Source organism: Dendropsophus ebraccatus, chromosome 4, assembly GCF_027789765.1.
Source record: "Dendropsophus ebraccatus isolate aDenEbr1 chromosome 4, aDenEbr1.pat, whole genome shotgun sequence".
Lineage (NCBI taxonomy): Eukaryota > Metazoa > Chordata > Amphibia > Anura > Hylidae > Dendropsophus > Dendropsophus ebraccatus.
In genome coordinates this window covers 141721961-141739305 of record NC_091457.1, presented here as the reverse complement: position 1 = coordinate 141739305, position 17345 = coordinate 141721961, and the positions used below count along the sequence as shown (strand labels likewise).

The 17345-nt window shown below is 43.5% G+C and overlaps 1 protein-coding gene across 6 annotated transcripts in view; it reads right to left on the bottom strand.

Moving 5' to 3' along the window:
• Positions 1 to 708: 708 nt before the first annotated feature.
• MAFF (MAF bZIP transcription factor F) overlaps positions 709 to 17345 on the bottom strand; it is a 31890-nt gene continuing 15253 nt past the window's right edge. For 2 of the 6 annotated variants that reach the window (XM_069967237.1, XM_069967236.1), the window contains exons 2-3: positions 6323 to 6382; positions 709 to 2882 (exon numbers count right to left, since the gene is read on the bottom strand). In XM_069967237.1, the coding sequence (XP_069823338.1) occupies positions 2472 to 2882; positions 6323 to 6358 (447 nt within the window). In that variant the 5' untranslated portion in view covers positions 6359 to 6382 and the 3' untranslated portion in view covers positions 709 to 2471. Of the gene's footprint in view, positions 2883 to 6322; positions 6383 to 12440; positions 12525 to 17345 lie in introns of those variants that run through there. The other 4 variants (XM_069967235.1, XM_069967239.1, XM_069967238.1 and 1 more) reach the window with 4 other exon arrangements.

Sequence of the window (17345 nt, the reverse complement as noted above, 5' to 3'; positions counted from 1 at the left end):
ATGGCCTGGAAACTGAGGTCTGTGACGCCCCCCACCCCTCCCCAGCAATGTGAATTCTCTGTCCCATATTTTGTCAAAATGATTTTTAATTATTTATTTATTTATTAAGCAGCTAATAAAATATTTAGTTTTTTTTTTGTTAGAGTTTCTCCGGAAGAGGTGGAGCAGACCCATCTCGCCATAAGTAATATTACACGCGGGAGCGGGGTACTTGTCGTATGCCCAAAACTGGCCACTTTAAAACTTACAGTAATATCATAGCATGATGTCTAAAAAAAAGACATTAAAGTACCTTGCACCAGTATGGGCAAATCCACACGCGGCAGCTTGTTCAGAAATCTGCCTTCAGATTCGGATATAGATTCACAATGGATTTTGCCCCTGTACATTGAAGGAGTAAAGTCCATGGTGAATTTTTTTTTTTAACAGAAATAAAAAAAAATGTAAAACATTTTATCCACATCTGCCATGTGTGTATTTACCCTATCAGTATGCATCAGCATGAGTCCCCTAGCCAGGACAACGCACATGGCCTCACACTAGAGATGAGCGAACTGGGTTCGGGTTCGAGTCCATCTGAACCTGAATGTTCGGCATTTGATTAGCTGGGGCTGCTGAACTTGGATAAAGCTCTAAGGTTGTCTGGAAAACATGGATACAGCCAATGACTATATCCATGTTTTCCACATAGCCTTAGGGCTTTATCCAACTTCAGCAGCCACCGCTAATCAAATGCTGAACGTTCGGGTTCGGATGGACTCCAGCATGCTCCAGGTTCACTCATCTCTACCTCACACACATCCATGTTATCAAGGCTTGGAGTTCCTGGTGGAGATTGCTCAGGGTCCAAAAGGATTTTGGGTCTGCCATCGACTAGCAATGCCTTGCTATTTTCACATTAGTATAAGTCACTTCCCCTTATTCTTATCCATTCAATAAGTTTCTTCCAACTTGTTGAAGTCATCATATATACACCATGTCGTGTATTACTTTTCTTCCTCTTCCTCCAAATTTCTAAGCCACCAAACCAACTGAGCCTGCTAAAAAGGGAGATTAACTCCCTCCATCAGCTACACCACTCATACACTGCTGATCGCATGCAGCATTCCTACCTATAGGTCTTCTCAGGCAACAATTACCGCCAAGAACATACACATAGCAATCCTATAAAAAGCCATTAAGGCTGCCTTTCATTATCATTACAACCAGGAGGACAATAGCCCGTATGACAAAAAAAGAATTAAAACTATCTGCAGCTCTATTCTACCAACTTTATAGCTGCCATGATTACTTGCAATTTCCCCAAGTCTATAGATATATTTATAGATGCCACTAATTCCTAAACATAGTACCACAGAAATGGTGCCACATATTTGTAGGGGGGGGTCTATACACAAGAAACAAAAATTCTCAATCCCCCAAATTTTGGCACGAACGGCCAAGCATCTTGTGTATATGGAGGTTTGCCAACTTGGAACAATCGGGCAATGTCCGAACCCTTTGTCTCAAGGGAGATAAGCCATCCCCGATGTTGTATGACAGTGGCTTAGTCCCACTTTCCCATTGAGAACACATAATCCACATTATGAAGAGGTATAGTGGTTAAAGGTGCATGACCACCTTTAGACTACAGCAGGTTATAACTGGTTTGCCATCGCTACCGTAACCCCCTGACCTGGTCCCTAGCTGAGAACATACACAATTGAGTAGTCCCTTCCTATATAGGTCACATTAGAAAGATCTCAACTTTTTTTCCTTGAATTAACCTTCTCAGTACTATAATATGGTTCCTTCTTCTCAGACCTGAAACTCTCCTTCCACATTTTAGTTTACTACATCCTGTTTTCCGTTCCCGTCTCACATTCTCTTACCTTTGGACAATATCTATTTCACTCCAATCCCTCACATCTTTTTGGACCAATAAACCCCGAAGGATCTGAAATCCTGAAGCAAATCTCCACGAGGACCAGCAAGGCCATGTATAATGATCCATTGTCATTCACCCTCTCATGTCGAGGTGGCGTTTTCCAATTTCGAGGTGGTTTCTTAAAGTAAACCTGTCATATAGGTAATCTGCAGCATTTATACTATAATAAATATTGGTAAAATAAATTAAATATTAACTTAAGGTTATATAATAACTTTGGGGTTTATAGATCCTATCAGACGGAATGTTAAATGTTTCCTTACTAGTAAGAATGAGGATACGATTTTGCATTAGCTAAACAACCAGTACAAAATATAATAGTCAACATATTGTTGGGTCAGGTTTACTTTAAGACGACACCACTGCTTTGCTGAAAATCACAATATTTCCGGACGTATGGAGCCGACATCTTCTTTTCGGAAGAGACGGGTTTATGGTTCATACTGATGAATGTTTGAGTCTTTGGGAGACTTGCTCTCTGGTGCGTGGCTTGTAGGTCTTGCCGAGGTGAGATGGGGTTTGGGTTCTCAAGCAATTGCCTGTGTTAAGAATAAGAATTCCCGGAGGACTTCACGATGGTGATGACGCTGGTGGCGGCCACTTTAGCTGGAGTGACGGCGCCTCTGGACACTGAGTGAGCAAAGTTCTGCAGAGCCTCATACTTGGCCCTCAATGCGTCCAGTTCCAGTTTTATGGTGGAATTCTCCTGTGCCAACTTCTCCACTTCCTGCTGTAGGTCATTCTTCTGCTTCTCCAGTTCCTCCTTTTGCGACACACGCTTGACACGGCAGCTGGCGGCGTAGCCCCGATTCTTTAGGGTTCTCCTCCGCTGTTTTAGCCGGACTACCTCCTCCTTGGATAAGCCACGTAAGTGGTGGTTAAGCTCCCGTACAGACATAGACATTAACTCATCGTCTGAGAGCACCGGCGTATTCTCACCCATTTCTCTTTTCACCTGTGGGGGAAAAAGAAGAAGAAGAGCTTTAACATTTTATTAAATTCTACATTGCAATGACAAAAATAAGAAGTCTTTAATTATAACATAATGTATAGATGCAACCAGTCCAGTTACGGAACAGTAAAACCAACCAAAACTACAACAACTGACCAACAAACAGTCTACATATTATATATAAAGTGTCACTGTTGTTTGGGAAAACTTTTGACAGTTCATAGAGACGTCAAAAGTTGTGATCTGTACAAGTCTGAATACTCAGACCCGGACCAATCGGGAGAACGAGCTGGGAGAGGACCATGCTGAAGCATGTGCTCTCCCCGCTCTAAGAAGAAAAAAAAAAAAAGGTCGGGCTCCATAGACTTACATTATGAGTCCGACTTTTTTTTTTTTTTTTTTTTTAAACACAAAGCGGGAGCAGACGGCGTTGCACCACATCCTCTCCCAATCAGTATGGGTCTCACTCAGACCCAAACCGATCAAAACTTTTGACATGTCTCTATGACTGGTCAAAAGTTTTCCCAAACAATAGGTACACTTTAAATTTCCAGTCATGTTTTAAGGCTTCTAACTAGAGTCTTAGAGAGGAAGCTACCTCCAAAAGTTGGTGTCAGAGATCTGCTTTGCATACCCTTTCTCCCACAAAGTGATGGTATAATGTACAGATATGATTGAGGAAAGTCCAACCTTAAGGACCTTCACCAATCCTGGGAAAGAAGGAGTCGCAGTGCTATTAGCAATATGCCATAACTTTATGAGATTGAGTAACACTTTATAGGAGTTACCCAGGAATATTGGTCCTAGACAGAACCTAGATGTGTAATTGGGAGGGTGCAACTGATCAAGTGTATGAGCCCAAGTTACAGTAGGATACAGATCAATATACTGATGTCTAACTGTATCCAAAATATTAGTTAGATGTTATGGCTGTCCAGCAAGTGCCAATCCCTATGGGTCTGCTAAATGCAATGGTCCAAATTTTGGACCCCTACTGATCACATATTGATAGTTAGTGTTGAGCAAACTTTCCAAAGGTTTGGGTTCGGCTGACCCGAAATGCTCAGCATTTGACCCCCACTGCCTGGAAAAGTTGGTTGCAGCCCTAGGCTGCCAGGACAACATGGATACAACATATGGCTCTATCCATGCTTTCCACAACTCCTTTGGACAGCATCTAACTTCTCCAGCCACCGAGAGTCAAATGCTAAGCGTTTGGGTTCGGTAAGTTCGCTCAACGCTTGATGGTCTATCAAAAGGCTAGACAACTGATTACTATGTATTATAATATTGTACGCCTTATGTTTATGCACCTTACTGCCACTTTAACACTTCCATCCTTCTAGCTGTGTTCTCCCAACATAAACTAGAAAATCAAGCTCCACTCTTGGGCCTCCAGCATCGCTTCAAAGGCTTGAATAAGATTAGGATGAAGGGATTATCTTCTTTCAAGAAACAGCACTACGCTTCTTTATGGGCTGTGTCCGGTACTGTGGCTCAACCCCATTTACTTCAATAGAAGTGCAAGAGTGGTGCCATTCCTGGTTTTTCTAATTTTATCCACCCTCCTGTACTAGCGTATTTTAGACGGGGCCACTGTGGCTAGTGAAAGTCGTAAAGAGTAATGGCATATCTGCTGATACATGTAAACCTTCACTTATCGTCCCGCCACTGCTGACTACAGCCAATACGCAACACTTGGCCGCTCCACGATAAGAGACAGGAATGCTACCTGTGACTCCACACCCAGCAGGCTATAGGAGCTTCTAATTACCACCATTCACATGCCCTGCCCATGTAAGAAGAAACCAGATAAAGAGGAAGATAAGGCGCAGAGCTGGCACATGCTTCAATAGTCACTGAAGAGCTTTATTATTGTTTCTGGGATGGAGTTTTGATGGTTGTTCAGTGCGCAAAATTAACAATAGATAGGGTTTGCCAAAATCGTCTCACTTCCTGACATTCTATTCAGGGTGTTGGCAGCGAACAGCAGAAAAAGGATTTCTTGTGTTAATAGGCTGAGCATGTAAATATATATATCTCAATAGAGAGACCATCACTTGAAATACCCGACACCATTGGATATCCTTTTACAGTTTATATACAGATATCATCCACTGTATTACTTATACTGTGCTGATCTGGAGTTACCTCCAGAGCTGCATTCACAATTCTGCTCTCTGTCATTGACAGGCTCAATGACCGATATCCTCTTAGCTGAGTTCCTATAATGTAATTTATTTATCCCCTACATCAGATCACGGTACAGGGGCCGGTGTATAGACTACAATTCAGATAATGAAAATCCGCAGCCATTGGGCCAGAATGAAACGCAGACCAGAATTAGTACAAAATAAGTAATGCAATGAATACCAACACGTAAACTATAAAAGAGTCTAAATGTGAACGTATGGTTTTGGGTGCGTTTGCGTGGATTTCATACTGCGCGTTAAGTCCTCACAAAGTACCCCGAAAGGGATTTACTGTGTAACTGAATAAAAATAAAAAATTCACTCATCCCATTCTCTTCTTGTCTTTTAGAGGTGCTGCAGTCTCTAATGATAATGGCACTGACCACATTACATTATGATCAGTTGGGATCTGCAATCCCCAACAATACCAATGAGAAATGGCCCCATATTTCCTTCACAATGGGCAGCTGGGTCGGGAACAGGGAGGGAGGTGCAATGAAAAATCTTTGAACGGTTGGCATCTATCCGAGGATCATAGGGTCCCTGTGGATGGACGCCTACTGATCAGGAAGTGATCACATATCCTAGCAATATGCAATAATTTTTTTTAGAGGAAAGTCCCTTTAAGCTGCAATACACTATTCAACGCATAGAGATTTGATTGTAGAATAATTGCTGAATAGTGAAGTTTAGGGGCATCTACTGTACTGATGTTTTATGTTCTTTACAGGGCAAACTGGAGGTAACTAGCTGATCACCCCCCCACACACACACACACTCCCTGCAATCTTGAGGATTGGAGTCTCCCATTAAGGTCTCCATAAAATCTTGTTAGCCGTATCCACCACTCGCGGGGATACGGCCGACAAGGGTTTGGCTGTCGTTGAAGTGTGTATGGGGCAGTGCTGACCGCCCACCTACAGATAATGTCGATGGTGATAGGGGTTGGGTGTGATGGAAAAATCACTGCCCGATCCCTTTGTTCTGGGAGAGATAAGCTGCAGCCATGGTCAACATAGCACATATATGATATGACTAAATGAAATGGCTCACAGCACCAGGCCCACAAGTGCTCATGTATAGACGCTTGGTTTAGGTTCAGAATGGTTGATGTTCTATCAGAAATATAAGTTTGGCTAATATGTGAATGGATATAAAACTAAAAGTCATATTTGTATTTTTATATTTATTTTTCTATCTTTTTAGTCGAGATAACTAAATTATAATGTCAAGTGCAACTACATGCAGTACCTTCAATGCCTTGGCTGACAGTCCATCAGACGACATTGTCACCCGGGGGTCACGACCTGTCTGGAAAATTGAACAATTTAAATGCTATGAAAGATAAAGCCGTATGACAATACAGCAAACATTGTCCATATAGACGGGACATTCCTGTTTATTAATTATTAACTGGGTCCACAGAGGATTTCCACCCAAATGGCATGTCAAAGTTATTTTTCATGACTGTGACTCTTTCATTTCAGACATCCAACATGTAAAAAGTTATTGATCACAGCAAGTCCCGGTGCGGAGACCCCCTGTGATCAGGAGATATAGTCGTGGAGAGAGAGAGGCAACAGAGCCATCCACTCCCCAGCCACTTGCTATTTCCGACTATGTAGTAATATAAAATTACATTGTAGGAATTTGCCATTGTGGGCATCTGGTCAGGGAGTGGATTGCGCTCCTGCCCATCTCTCTCCCTGACTATATTTTGCGAGACCCACTGTCATCACATCTAAAAGTAGTAGCCAAAGTTCAGCAGATATGTTTTAAAGCTATTGACATTTTCTTTTACGTTGCTGTGCCCGTTTTTGCAAGCGTGACAATAGGAATTGCCGCCATATTGGTTGGCATTGTTACATTTTGGGTGGAAATCCTTCATCTCCATGATGCACACAGAATACACTCACAATCAGACATCTAATAAACTCAATAGGATAGAACATAAAACAATATACACTATCTATCCATTGGGCCACCAAGCCAAACATAATCCATTATGCAATCTACGTCATGTAAACAATTTCAGAGTAAAAGGTTCTGTCAGCGCTCGTTTGCTCCTCGTTCCCCGCTTGCTGCAACCGCTATTACACGCGGCGGCAGTGAGCGGGTGAGTGCAGGAGGGGCCTCGGGGAGCTGTGTGTGGGTCTCCCGGGTGATCGCTAGATTGTCCGGGCAGCCCATAGAGGATAGTGGTGGTCTGCTACCGCCACTCCTATTCCACAAAGCGACGCCAGCAAATTGCTGCTATCACAGTGGTTTGTCTTTCAACATGTTGAAAGACTAACAACAGCAACGATTAGCAAACATGAACGATGTCGGCTGATCGTTGCCTTCCATTCCACAGGATGATTATCAGCCGTAACGGACGATAATGTAACGGAATAGGGCCTTAAGATAGCAGGAATATGCTGCCACCGCTCCGTGTAAGGCTTCGTTCCCACTGAGCAAAACTAGCGGAATTCCGCGGCCTCCCTCTCATAACGGGAGTCTATGGGAGGCACGTGCTCCTGCTTTGTCCGCGCTGAAGAATGAATATGTTCATTCTTCAGCACGGACAGAGCAGGAGCGCGCCTCCCATAGACTCCCATTATGAGAGGGAGGCTAACGGCATTCCGCGGCGGAATTCCGCTATTTTTGCTCAGTGGGAACGAAGCCTTACAGGAGCGATGACAGCAGACCGCCGCTATCTTCTATGGGCTCCCCGGACGATCTAGTGATCACCCGGGCCCCCCCCCCCCATCTGCAGCTTCCCCTGACCCCCCCGGCTCTTACCCACTCGCTGCTGACGTGTGTAATAGCGCCGGCAGCAAGCAGGTAATGAGGTGCAAGCGAGCACTGACAGCGATTGTTTGCTCCTCTCCATCACCCCGTGAAATATAGGCTTAAGGCCGGGTTCACTTCAGCATTGTATGGTCCGATGAATGGTCATTTCATAGACACAACCATATACAGTACAAGTACTTTCACACCGGCCACACATGATCGATGGCGCCAACGAATAATATTTCTGGGAATATTCTGAAAATACAGGGGATATCTATTGCACTAGTCTTATAATAACATTAACATTGTTGCCCATAGCAACCAATCACAGCTCAGCTTTCATTTCTCATATTCCTCTGGTAATATGAAAGCTTGGCTGTGATTGGTTGCCATGGGCAACAACGTTAATCTTACTATACAGCAGCGCAATCAACCTTCCCCATTGTTTTTATTGTTATATTTCACCCAATTAATGTCTGTTTTGTTTTTTTTTTATAATTTTTTTTATCTAATATGTATAGGTACGTCAACTCCTGTTACAGCTACTCTGGACCTGTCATGTCCTACAAGAGAAAGACTGCCAGTCAGGTTTCCAAACAAGTCTGAGTCACAGCGACTTCTGACACAGAGCTTCATATACTACAAACATCCATTCATACAATATATTGTGTTTTTCAGGTGCTCAAGCTTTGTAATATTGCAATCTACTAGATCAGGGGTGTGAGACTTGTGGCCCTCCAGCTGTTGCTAAACTACAACTCCCATCATGCCTTTGGCTGTCCAGGCATGATGGGAATTGTAGTTTTGCAACAGCTGGAGGGCAGCGAGTTGGACACCCCTATACTAGATGGTGTAGACAAGACTGGTCCTCCTATTTAGGTTGCATTGAAAGAACACACACCAAGTCAACCTTCAGTCTTCATTACAGGGAAGCCAGTGAAGACGGGTTCTGCTGTGTCCACTATATCCTATGGAGGGGGGAGGGGCCGAGAGAGATGTGTGAGCAGGAAGAAGAGACATGAAGGTCAGCTGTTTGTAGACTGGGCACCTAAAACCCTGGATTCAGGGGTCAGAAAGGTCAGTGCTTATCTAGGAACTTTCTGAGAGGAGATTGCAGGGTGTTGTGCTGTGCAGGACTTCTCTGTGCTCACTCACTCCTCTCAGCCCCTCCCCTCTCCATAGAGCATAATGGACACATAAATCCTGCTTCTTCTGAAGTGAGGGGGGAGCTAGGAAACTGCTTTTTCAGTACAGAAGGAAACTCTTGCTAAATAAAAACTATTACAGAGTTTCTTAAAATCACTTGTACTATAGATATTTATTGTTTTCAGAAAAATGATATTGAAATGACAGTTACCCTTTAAGAGAATAGGCTGCTTTCAGACACCTCTGGTGGTAGCTGATCCCCCTTGACAAAAAGAACAGATCAGGCAAAGAAAGTGAACATGCCTGATCATTTAGAGTCAGCAAATACGCTTTAGCAAGTTCAAAATCTCATACCTGCTATATTATCTGGACTCAGCAGAGAGTTATTTGCAATACACATAGGCAGCTCCCAACTACCGAGGATGATTCATGCAATCTTACTTCCTCAAAATGTCACCTGCATTGCTGGAGCTTCCCCATTACGTGTTATGTAACAAAAGGAGACCTACACAGAATAACAGACTGAGGGCAAGGCACTAAGCCACAGATAATATATATATATATATATATATATACACACCAACATATAGCCAGTGGTGGTCAGTGTCACTGTTTTTATGCATACTGTATACTATGCACTGTGAAGCAATTGGGTCGGTCCCCATCCCATATGTGCCCCTATCCCTTTGTACAAGTTTCACAGTCACCTCCACGGCCCACCCCAAAAATGTATTCTTCACTCAGCTGATAATAGAAGAATTATAGTTCTATAGTTCTCTGTGTTCCCCTATTTTACTGTGAAGCAATGTAAACTAAAGTTTTGATATACTCTGAAATAGTTTTATCCATTTAAAACCTTAAAGAGCATGTACAATCAAGTGTAAAATATCAATAGAGCGGCACTGACCGGGGGGGGGGGGGGGGGGGGGGGAGCTGGTGCCCTGTTCCTTTTTTTAACCACGGCCCAGTTCCCGCACACGACGCTGGTACATTACCAGCCACCAGCCGGAGCTGAAGCACTGGAGGTGGGCCAGCCCGCTCCCAGTGAGAGGAAACCCCTGCCCCTCTGTGACGCTGCTCCATTGACTCTAATTGACTCCAGTGCTTTAGCCCCAGCTGGTGCCCTGTAATAGACCGGCGCCGTGCGTGGGAACCGGGCCATGGTTTAAAAAAAAAAAAAAAAAAAAAAGGGCTGCGGCACTGGCTTACCCACGTCGACGCCGTTCTATTGATATGCTACACTTAAAGCGAATGTACCTGATGGTACATGTCTTGCATTCTAAACACAAACTACATCCAGAGAAACACATTAAGCACTGCCAGGGCATGATGTAATAAGAGCTGTTCTCCTATGCAAATGTATCAGTAAGCGTATTGTATCAGCAATGCAAACAACAGATCTGTGGCCATATAGGGCTTCTCCCTATTCCTCTCCCGCAGCGGGAAATCCCAGCAGAGTCAGCAGCTGTAATACATGCAGCCGATCAGGAAATACAGCCTTGTCTGTCCAAAGCTGCTAACTGACAGCTATTCTTCCTATCTACCCTAGCAAGTCGGAACCTCTGGAAGCAGTTAAGCATCCATAATAACAAAAGGATTATTCATGTTAGAAATGTCCGATTTCACATTGGCTAGATGGCTGAACTTAAAGATTGGTGGGTTTGGCTGTTGTAATATGTATGGGCAACTTAAAGGGGTTGTCCAGGCTTAGAAAAACATGTTTGCTTTCTTCTAGAAACCGCACCACTCTTGTCCTCAGTTTGGATGTTTGTTTTTTGCAGCTCAGTTACATTAAAGTGAATGGAGCTAAATTGCAATTCCGCACACAAGCTGAGGACAGGGGTGGCGCTGTTTTGGCAAGAAACCAGGTGTGCTTTTTTCTAATCCTGGATAACCTAAGGTGTCCTGCCCTTGTTGTAGTAGAAGCTCTGGTGTCCAGCCACAACCAAGCTCCTGCTCTAACAGACAGAACTGAAGGAACCACTAATACCAACAATTTAACCCCTTAGATGCTACAACACCCTTTTATTTTTTTAGGGAAGAGGCTCCCTCTGACCCCTTTAAACATAAGAACAGGGTACCATCTGTATTCTTTTATTTCTATATTTAACACCGATAGAAATATTTTAGTATGTTATGTAAGCTATTAGAAGATCAGATGATCACATCAGCTATTGGGACTAAAAGTAAAAAACATCAATGAAGTTGAAAACAAAACAGAAACACTTTTTAGGCCCCTTTCACACATCAGTATTATACAGCACCCACTGTAGTTGCTACATATCTGTAAAAAGGCCGTGATCTGTACCTATGATTGGGTCCATGCAATTGTGGACGGCAGTGCTGTCCGTAGCTGCGGATGCCACCTTACTCTTATACTTTTACAAAATGCCTTATGGGGGTGGGGGGAATAAATTCCCTAAGTTATGTCTCTCATAATTTTATTTTTCATCATGTTTTTTATTGTGCCAGAGTGGTAAAACGCTAAAATCGTAGTGACGTATTGCACAATAAATATTATATATATACCACTTCGTGAACATAAAAAAAAAAAAAACTATAGATCTACCATTCTATATTTTGCTTTGTTTTAACTTCAAACCCCTCTGTCCCCCCTCCCCAAGACCCAAAGTAAGATAAATACATGCTAACCCATAAGTTCAAATGACTCTAAATACAACTCGTTGTTTGTTGATGCCAATGAAAAAAAAATAAACATTTTTCTATGGCCACCAAGGGGTTAAACTAGTTTGCATCCTCCACAAATGGTCGGCCGCTGTTGGCAAACTGTCTTGAGAAATAACTTGTGGTTTTGTCTGACAGGGGAAGGAATTGGTGAACATATAATACAAAAAAGTCATTGTTATTATTTTGCTTTACTTTAAAAGTTGGGGGGTCACCTCTTCTACGTGAACCAGCATGTCGCTCTGTTCGGAGCCTCCGTCATGTGTGACGGGAAGAATAGCAGAGAAAGCAAAGCTATAGTTTTTGTAAGAAGGATGGACTTCCGATAGAAGCCAATGACCTCCTTCATTATGTTGGCGTTATTGAGACTCCCAACAATTGCTATATATCTAATATATATATATATATATATATATATATATATATATATATATATCCATCCATCCATCCAGGAGAACCAGTCACTAGAAATTTTATAGAAAGTCTATGGTCCTGTTCCCTGTCGTGCGCACAGACTGGGGGGAGCTTCCGATGAGAAGGAATAAGCTGCAGTACCAGGCGCAGCCACTATATCCCATACGGCACTAACCAAAACACAGCAACCCCCTCGATCAGCAGGTGCTCGGAGCAAGACCCGCACTATTAGTAACCCGGACCATCAAAAATAGAGTCCCAGAAAACCCCTTCAATTGCAAAAGTTAGTTCTACCCACAATAAATGACATTAACTAGATGTATACCAGTCAGAAAACCCCTATAATCCAAACCTGTGCTGGCGTCTTCCTTGTGATATTTTGCCATCTCATCCTATACCTGTACGCTGCCCGTACTTCCTGCCTCCCCTCACATGAGCGGGATGGTCACCGCTCTGTGACTAAACATTAACTCGCCAACAGAAAGGTTATAAATTCTTCTTCTAGAAGGGAAGTTACTAGACCAAGAAGAAGAAATGAAAGCTACAGAGTATGCGGAAGTATCTGTAAAAAGAATGTGGGTTATATCTTACAGTACAATTCACAAAAGAAGAAACCGTCGGATTAGAGGATCAGCGTCCATAACAATATAAAGAAGAACTCCGATGTTGTTATGCTCATCGAGTGTGTTATCACAGCCGACTACTTCTATATAGTACAGACGACTGAACGCTTGTTATATTCCATTCAGTTGGGACAACCAATATGGCCACCATTCACCATTGCTGTCTGTTCATTGCTCGCTTGCTCCTCTTTCCCCAGACCGCTGTTGGCGTGTGTAATAGCGGGAGGAGGAGCAGGCAAGAGCAAGGGAACTGCAGGGGGGGGGGGCTTGCTGCCCGATCATCCAGGCAGCCCATAGGAGACAGCGGCGGTCTGCTGCCGCCGATCCTATTTCGTGGAGCAACGTCGGCAGATTGTTGCTAGGCTGATCGTTAGCATTTTGAAAGACAACAATCAGCCGACATGTGTTGTCTTCTATCACACAAAGAGATTATCGGCCGCAGTCGCCGATAATCACTTTGTTTAATAGGGACTTTAGTCCATTCCAGCCCTAAAAAAATAAGCGTTTTTGTTGTTATGTAAAAAAGGCTAAAAAGCCCAGAGGGTGTTCCCCATCATGGCAAGAGCCCAGGGATATACAACGTCCACTTTACTTAATGATTCAATAAAATGGGGTTGGTGGATGCAAGTGGATACAGAATAAGAATAAGACATGAGCTGGACTAACCTGAGCTTTTGCTTGGCTGGGAACACCCCCTGGGCACTTGAGTCTCATTACCACGTGTCTATTTTTCTCCTCCGTATTTCTGCTAACAGGTCCACTTTAAAGGGAACCATTCACCCCGTGGCCCCCGGCAGAAACTGACATACAGTGACATAAAGGTCAATATACTTACCACATCGCTCCCGGTCCCGTCCCGGATCCCGTTGTTGACACGGAGAAATCGCCGATTCTTCTTCTCCCGCCCATTATGGTAATGAGCTGAGATGAGTCCAACGTCCATAGGAAACGACGGACGAGTCCAACTTATTCATGAGGTCCTCTTCTCGTCGCCGCCCATCCACGCCTCCTGGAACTTGATTGACGTCTTGAGTCTTCTGCCGAATTCCCGCGCAGGCGCCGCTGCGATGGTCTCGTCACCTCTTCTGCGCCTGCGCGGTAAACAGGATACGTGTTCGAGCCAATCGGCGCACGCGCAGTAAACAGTGAAGCTGCGGAGCGGCTTCAATTGTGAACTGCGCATGCGCCGAACACGACTGTCACGGCGCCTGTGCGGGATCCGGCGAGAAGAAAGAAGACGAGGAGGAAGAGGACCTGGCGTCAATCAAGTGTCGGAGGCGGGGAGAAGGCTGGATTTCGGACCCGGCGGCGCTCATTACCATAATGGGCGCGAGAAGAAGAATCGTCGATTTCTCCGTGTTAACAACGGGCTTCGGGACGGGACCGGGAGCGATTTGGTAAGTATACTGACCTTTATGTCACTGTATGTCAGTTTCTGCCGGGGGCCACGGGGTGAATGGTTCCCTTTAAGTCTCCATATTTCCCGGTTTTAAACATGAAGAATGGGGAATCCTATCTGCGACCCTCCGCCTATTGCAAAACCACAATTCCCATCAAGCCTGGACAGCCAAAGGATGTAGTAGCTTTGCTACAGGTTAGGGAATCCTGCTCTAAGTGTACTTGCCACATATGAAGAGTCTATAGATAATAACGGTAATGACATTTCCTCATTTGCCAAAAAATACAACTTGGATCCAGACACAGGAAATTATACTTTTATTACTATTAATGAAATAATAATCCTAAATACAGTGGTGCCTCGGATTTACGAGCATAATTCATTCCGGGACCGCGCTTGTAATCCAAATCCATTCTTAAACCAAAGCAAATTGTCCCATTAGACATTATAGAAATGCAGACAATTGGTTCCACACCCCAAAAATAATGATTTATTATTCTGAATAACATGTAAAACAGATGAAACAAACATTCAGAAACAGCAGAATATGTGATATTATAAGTTACTGTACAGTAATGGAGAGGATGGGAAACACAAGGGCGGACAGAGACTGCAGGGAGCATGAAGGAATGAGCAGGGCAGATGTGGGCACATACATGCAGCGCTCTCTGTCCGGTGAGAGAGGGGTTACAGCTATGGAGAGATTACCTCCACAGTCCTGTCCCCTAATGTGAGCCCCAGCCTGAGGTGGATCTGCTATGATTGGAAGGTGAGGGAGACTTCCTGGGTCAGAGTACACAGTTGTAGACCCCGCTATGCAGACCCTGCCCCTCCCCCACTCCCCCCCCCCAACCCAGTATAGGGAGCTCTTAAACCAAAGCAATGCTCTTAAACCAAGTCACAATTTTGAAAAACTGTGAGCTCTTAAACCAAAACGCTCTTAAACCAAGGTACCACTGTACATGAAATAATCAACATGATAATGATAGAGGACCAATCAACATCTTCTATACGTGAACCGCCTATATATAAGATGAGACCTCATATATATGATCTATATGTTATTTAGAGTTATTGCTTCAGATATTCTAACATCAAGCCATCCCAGATTAGAGCGGCGCCACGGCTATCCAGCTTCCCTCAATAACAGTAACAAGATCTAAAGTCCAATAACTTATTGCCTAACTGAGTGTCGGAGCTCCTCCACCCGACTCCTATACACCAGGAGATCTAATGTAGTAGAATACCTGAGGATCTATGTGTTGTAGGGGAAGGGCAGAGAGGGGTAAAGGTACATGAGGTGGCTTAGCTGTGGATTTTCCACATGGATTCTTGTACAGCAAATCACAATACCAGGAAAGTAGATATAGGCCTCATTCACACATCCGCAAAATATGTCTGCAATCGCAAAACAAAAAGGACAGGTTGTAGTACGGACCACATCTGCGGAACGTTTCCTCCATAGAAATCTATTAGAACCTCCATGATTCGCAAAACATCTACAAACCATTAACAAATCCACAGAAAATGTGGATCACAACACAAGTAGTTCAACTTGAATAGCTAAACACTGACTAAACTGTACAATTTCTGGGGATCTGTTTTAAAAAAAAACCAACATGGATGCTATGGATGTGCACTACAGAGGGATTGCAGGTACAAAATTGTGGAAACAAAATATAGTCTGCTATATACTGACGTGTGAATGAAGCCATACTAGGGAAATTTTCCTGACTGAAAATGTCCTGCAGCGTAAGGTTGGGTTCACACTACGTATATTTCAGTCAGTATTGTGGTCCTCATATTGCAACCAAAACCAGGAGTGGATTAAAAACACAGAAAGGATCTGTTCACACAATAGTGAAATTGAGTGGATGGCCGCCATATAACAGTAAATAACTGCCATTATTTCAATATAACAGCAAATATTTGCCATTAAATGGCGGCCATCCACTCAATTTCAACATTGTATGAACAGATCCTTTCTGTGTTTTTTATCCACTCCTGGTTTTGGTTGCAATATGAGGACCACAAAACTGACTGAAATATACGTAATGTGAACCCAGCCTAAAATAGTTTTCCACAAGTAATTCATCTAGTGTACATTTGCCCCAAGAGAGGAGGGAATGAATGGTAACGTTAAAGAGTAGGTTAAAGTGTCACTGTAATGTTTTGGGTTTTTTTTTGTTGCAGAAATCAATAGTACAGGTGATTTTAAGAGACTTTGTAATTGGGTTTATTAGGCAAATATGCCATTATCTGCATATTTCCCCAGGCCCCCCCCCCTCCTCTCTCTTATTCACTGCTCATTATCGGGAAATCTCGACTAGTTTACATCAGTCGGGCCCTGTGTAACCTATGGAGGGGGGAGGAGGGAGATTAGTCGCCAGTAGAAAGTAGACAACAAAGGATTACACTGCGGGACCTGTGTGAAAGCTGATATTCAGAGGGCAGAGAGGTCAGTCCTGCCGTCAGAGGAGATAGTCTGGTGATGTAGCTGTAAAATTAACTCTTTGCTGTCCTGTTTTGGTGCCTCATCTCACTCAACCCCTCCCCTTTCTATAGAAAACCATGAAGACAGGGAGGAGAACTTCAAACTGCTTTTTTTCATGATAAAAATGCATTTTTCCGCTAATAAACCCGATTACAAAGTCTTTAAAATCGCCTGTTCTATTGATTTCTGCAAAAAAAAATTAAACATCAGTGACACTTTAAGTCATATAACAATCAACAAAAGTGTATTGCAATAGTGATAAAACCCTGGAGGCCTTACTGCTTCTGTTCTGTTCACAATTTATTCCTGCTTTCCATTGGAGGTATAGGGAGGTTGTATACGTCTAGGGCACAAAAACTCTGTCATACATTAGACAAACATCAACAAATCCTGCCATCACTAAGAGATCTATGGGGGCATTTAGACTTTTTGTTGATGGCAGATGGTCTGGGAAAAGAAGGATATTTATCGCCCCCAAGGGAGAGGTGTCTGCCTGCGGCTGACTGCATGTATATAGTGGTCGGAATGAACAGCTGTCAGCTGCACCGGTATTGAGGAGACAGCTACCTAAGGTGTGTGACCTCTCTAGGACATCATCTACCCCTGTATAATACAATGAGGTCTGTGCCCTAATACCACTGTGCTCAGCCTCTTCCCAGCATCCCGAGCCTCTTAAAAGGGGTTATCCAGCCAAAATCTTTATCTTTCAAATCAACTGGTTTTAGAAAGTTATATAGATTT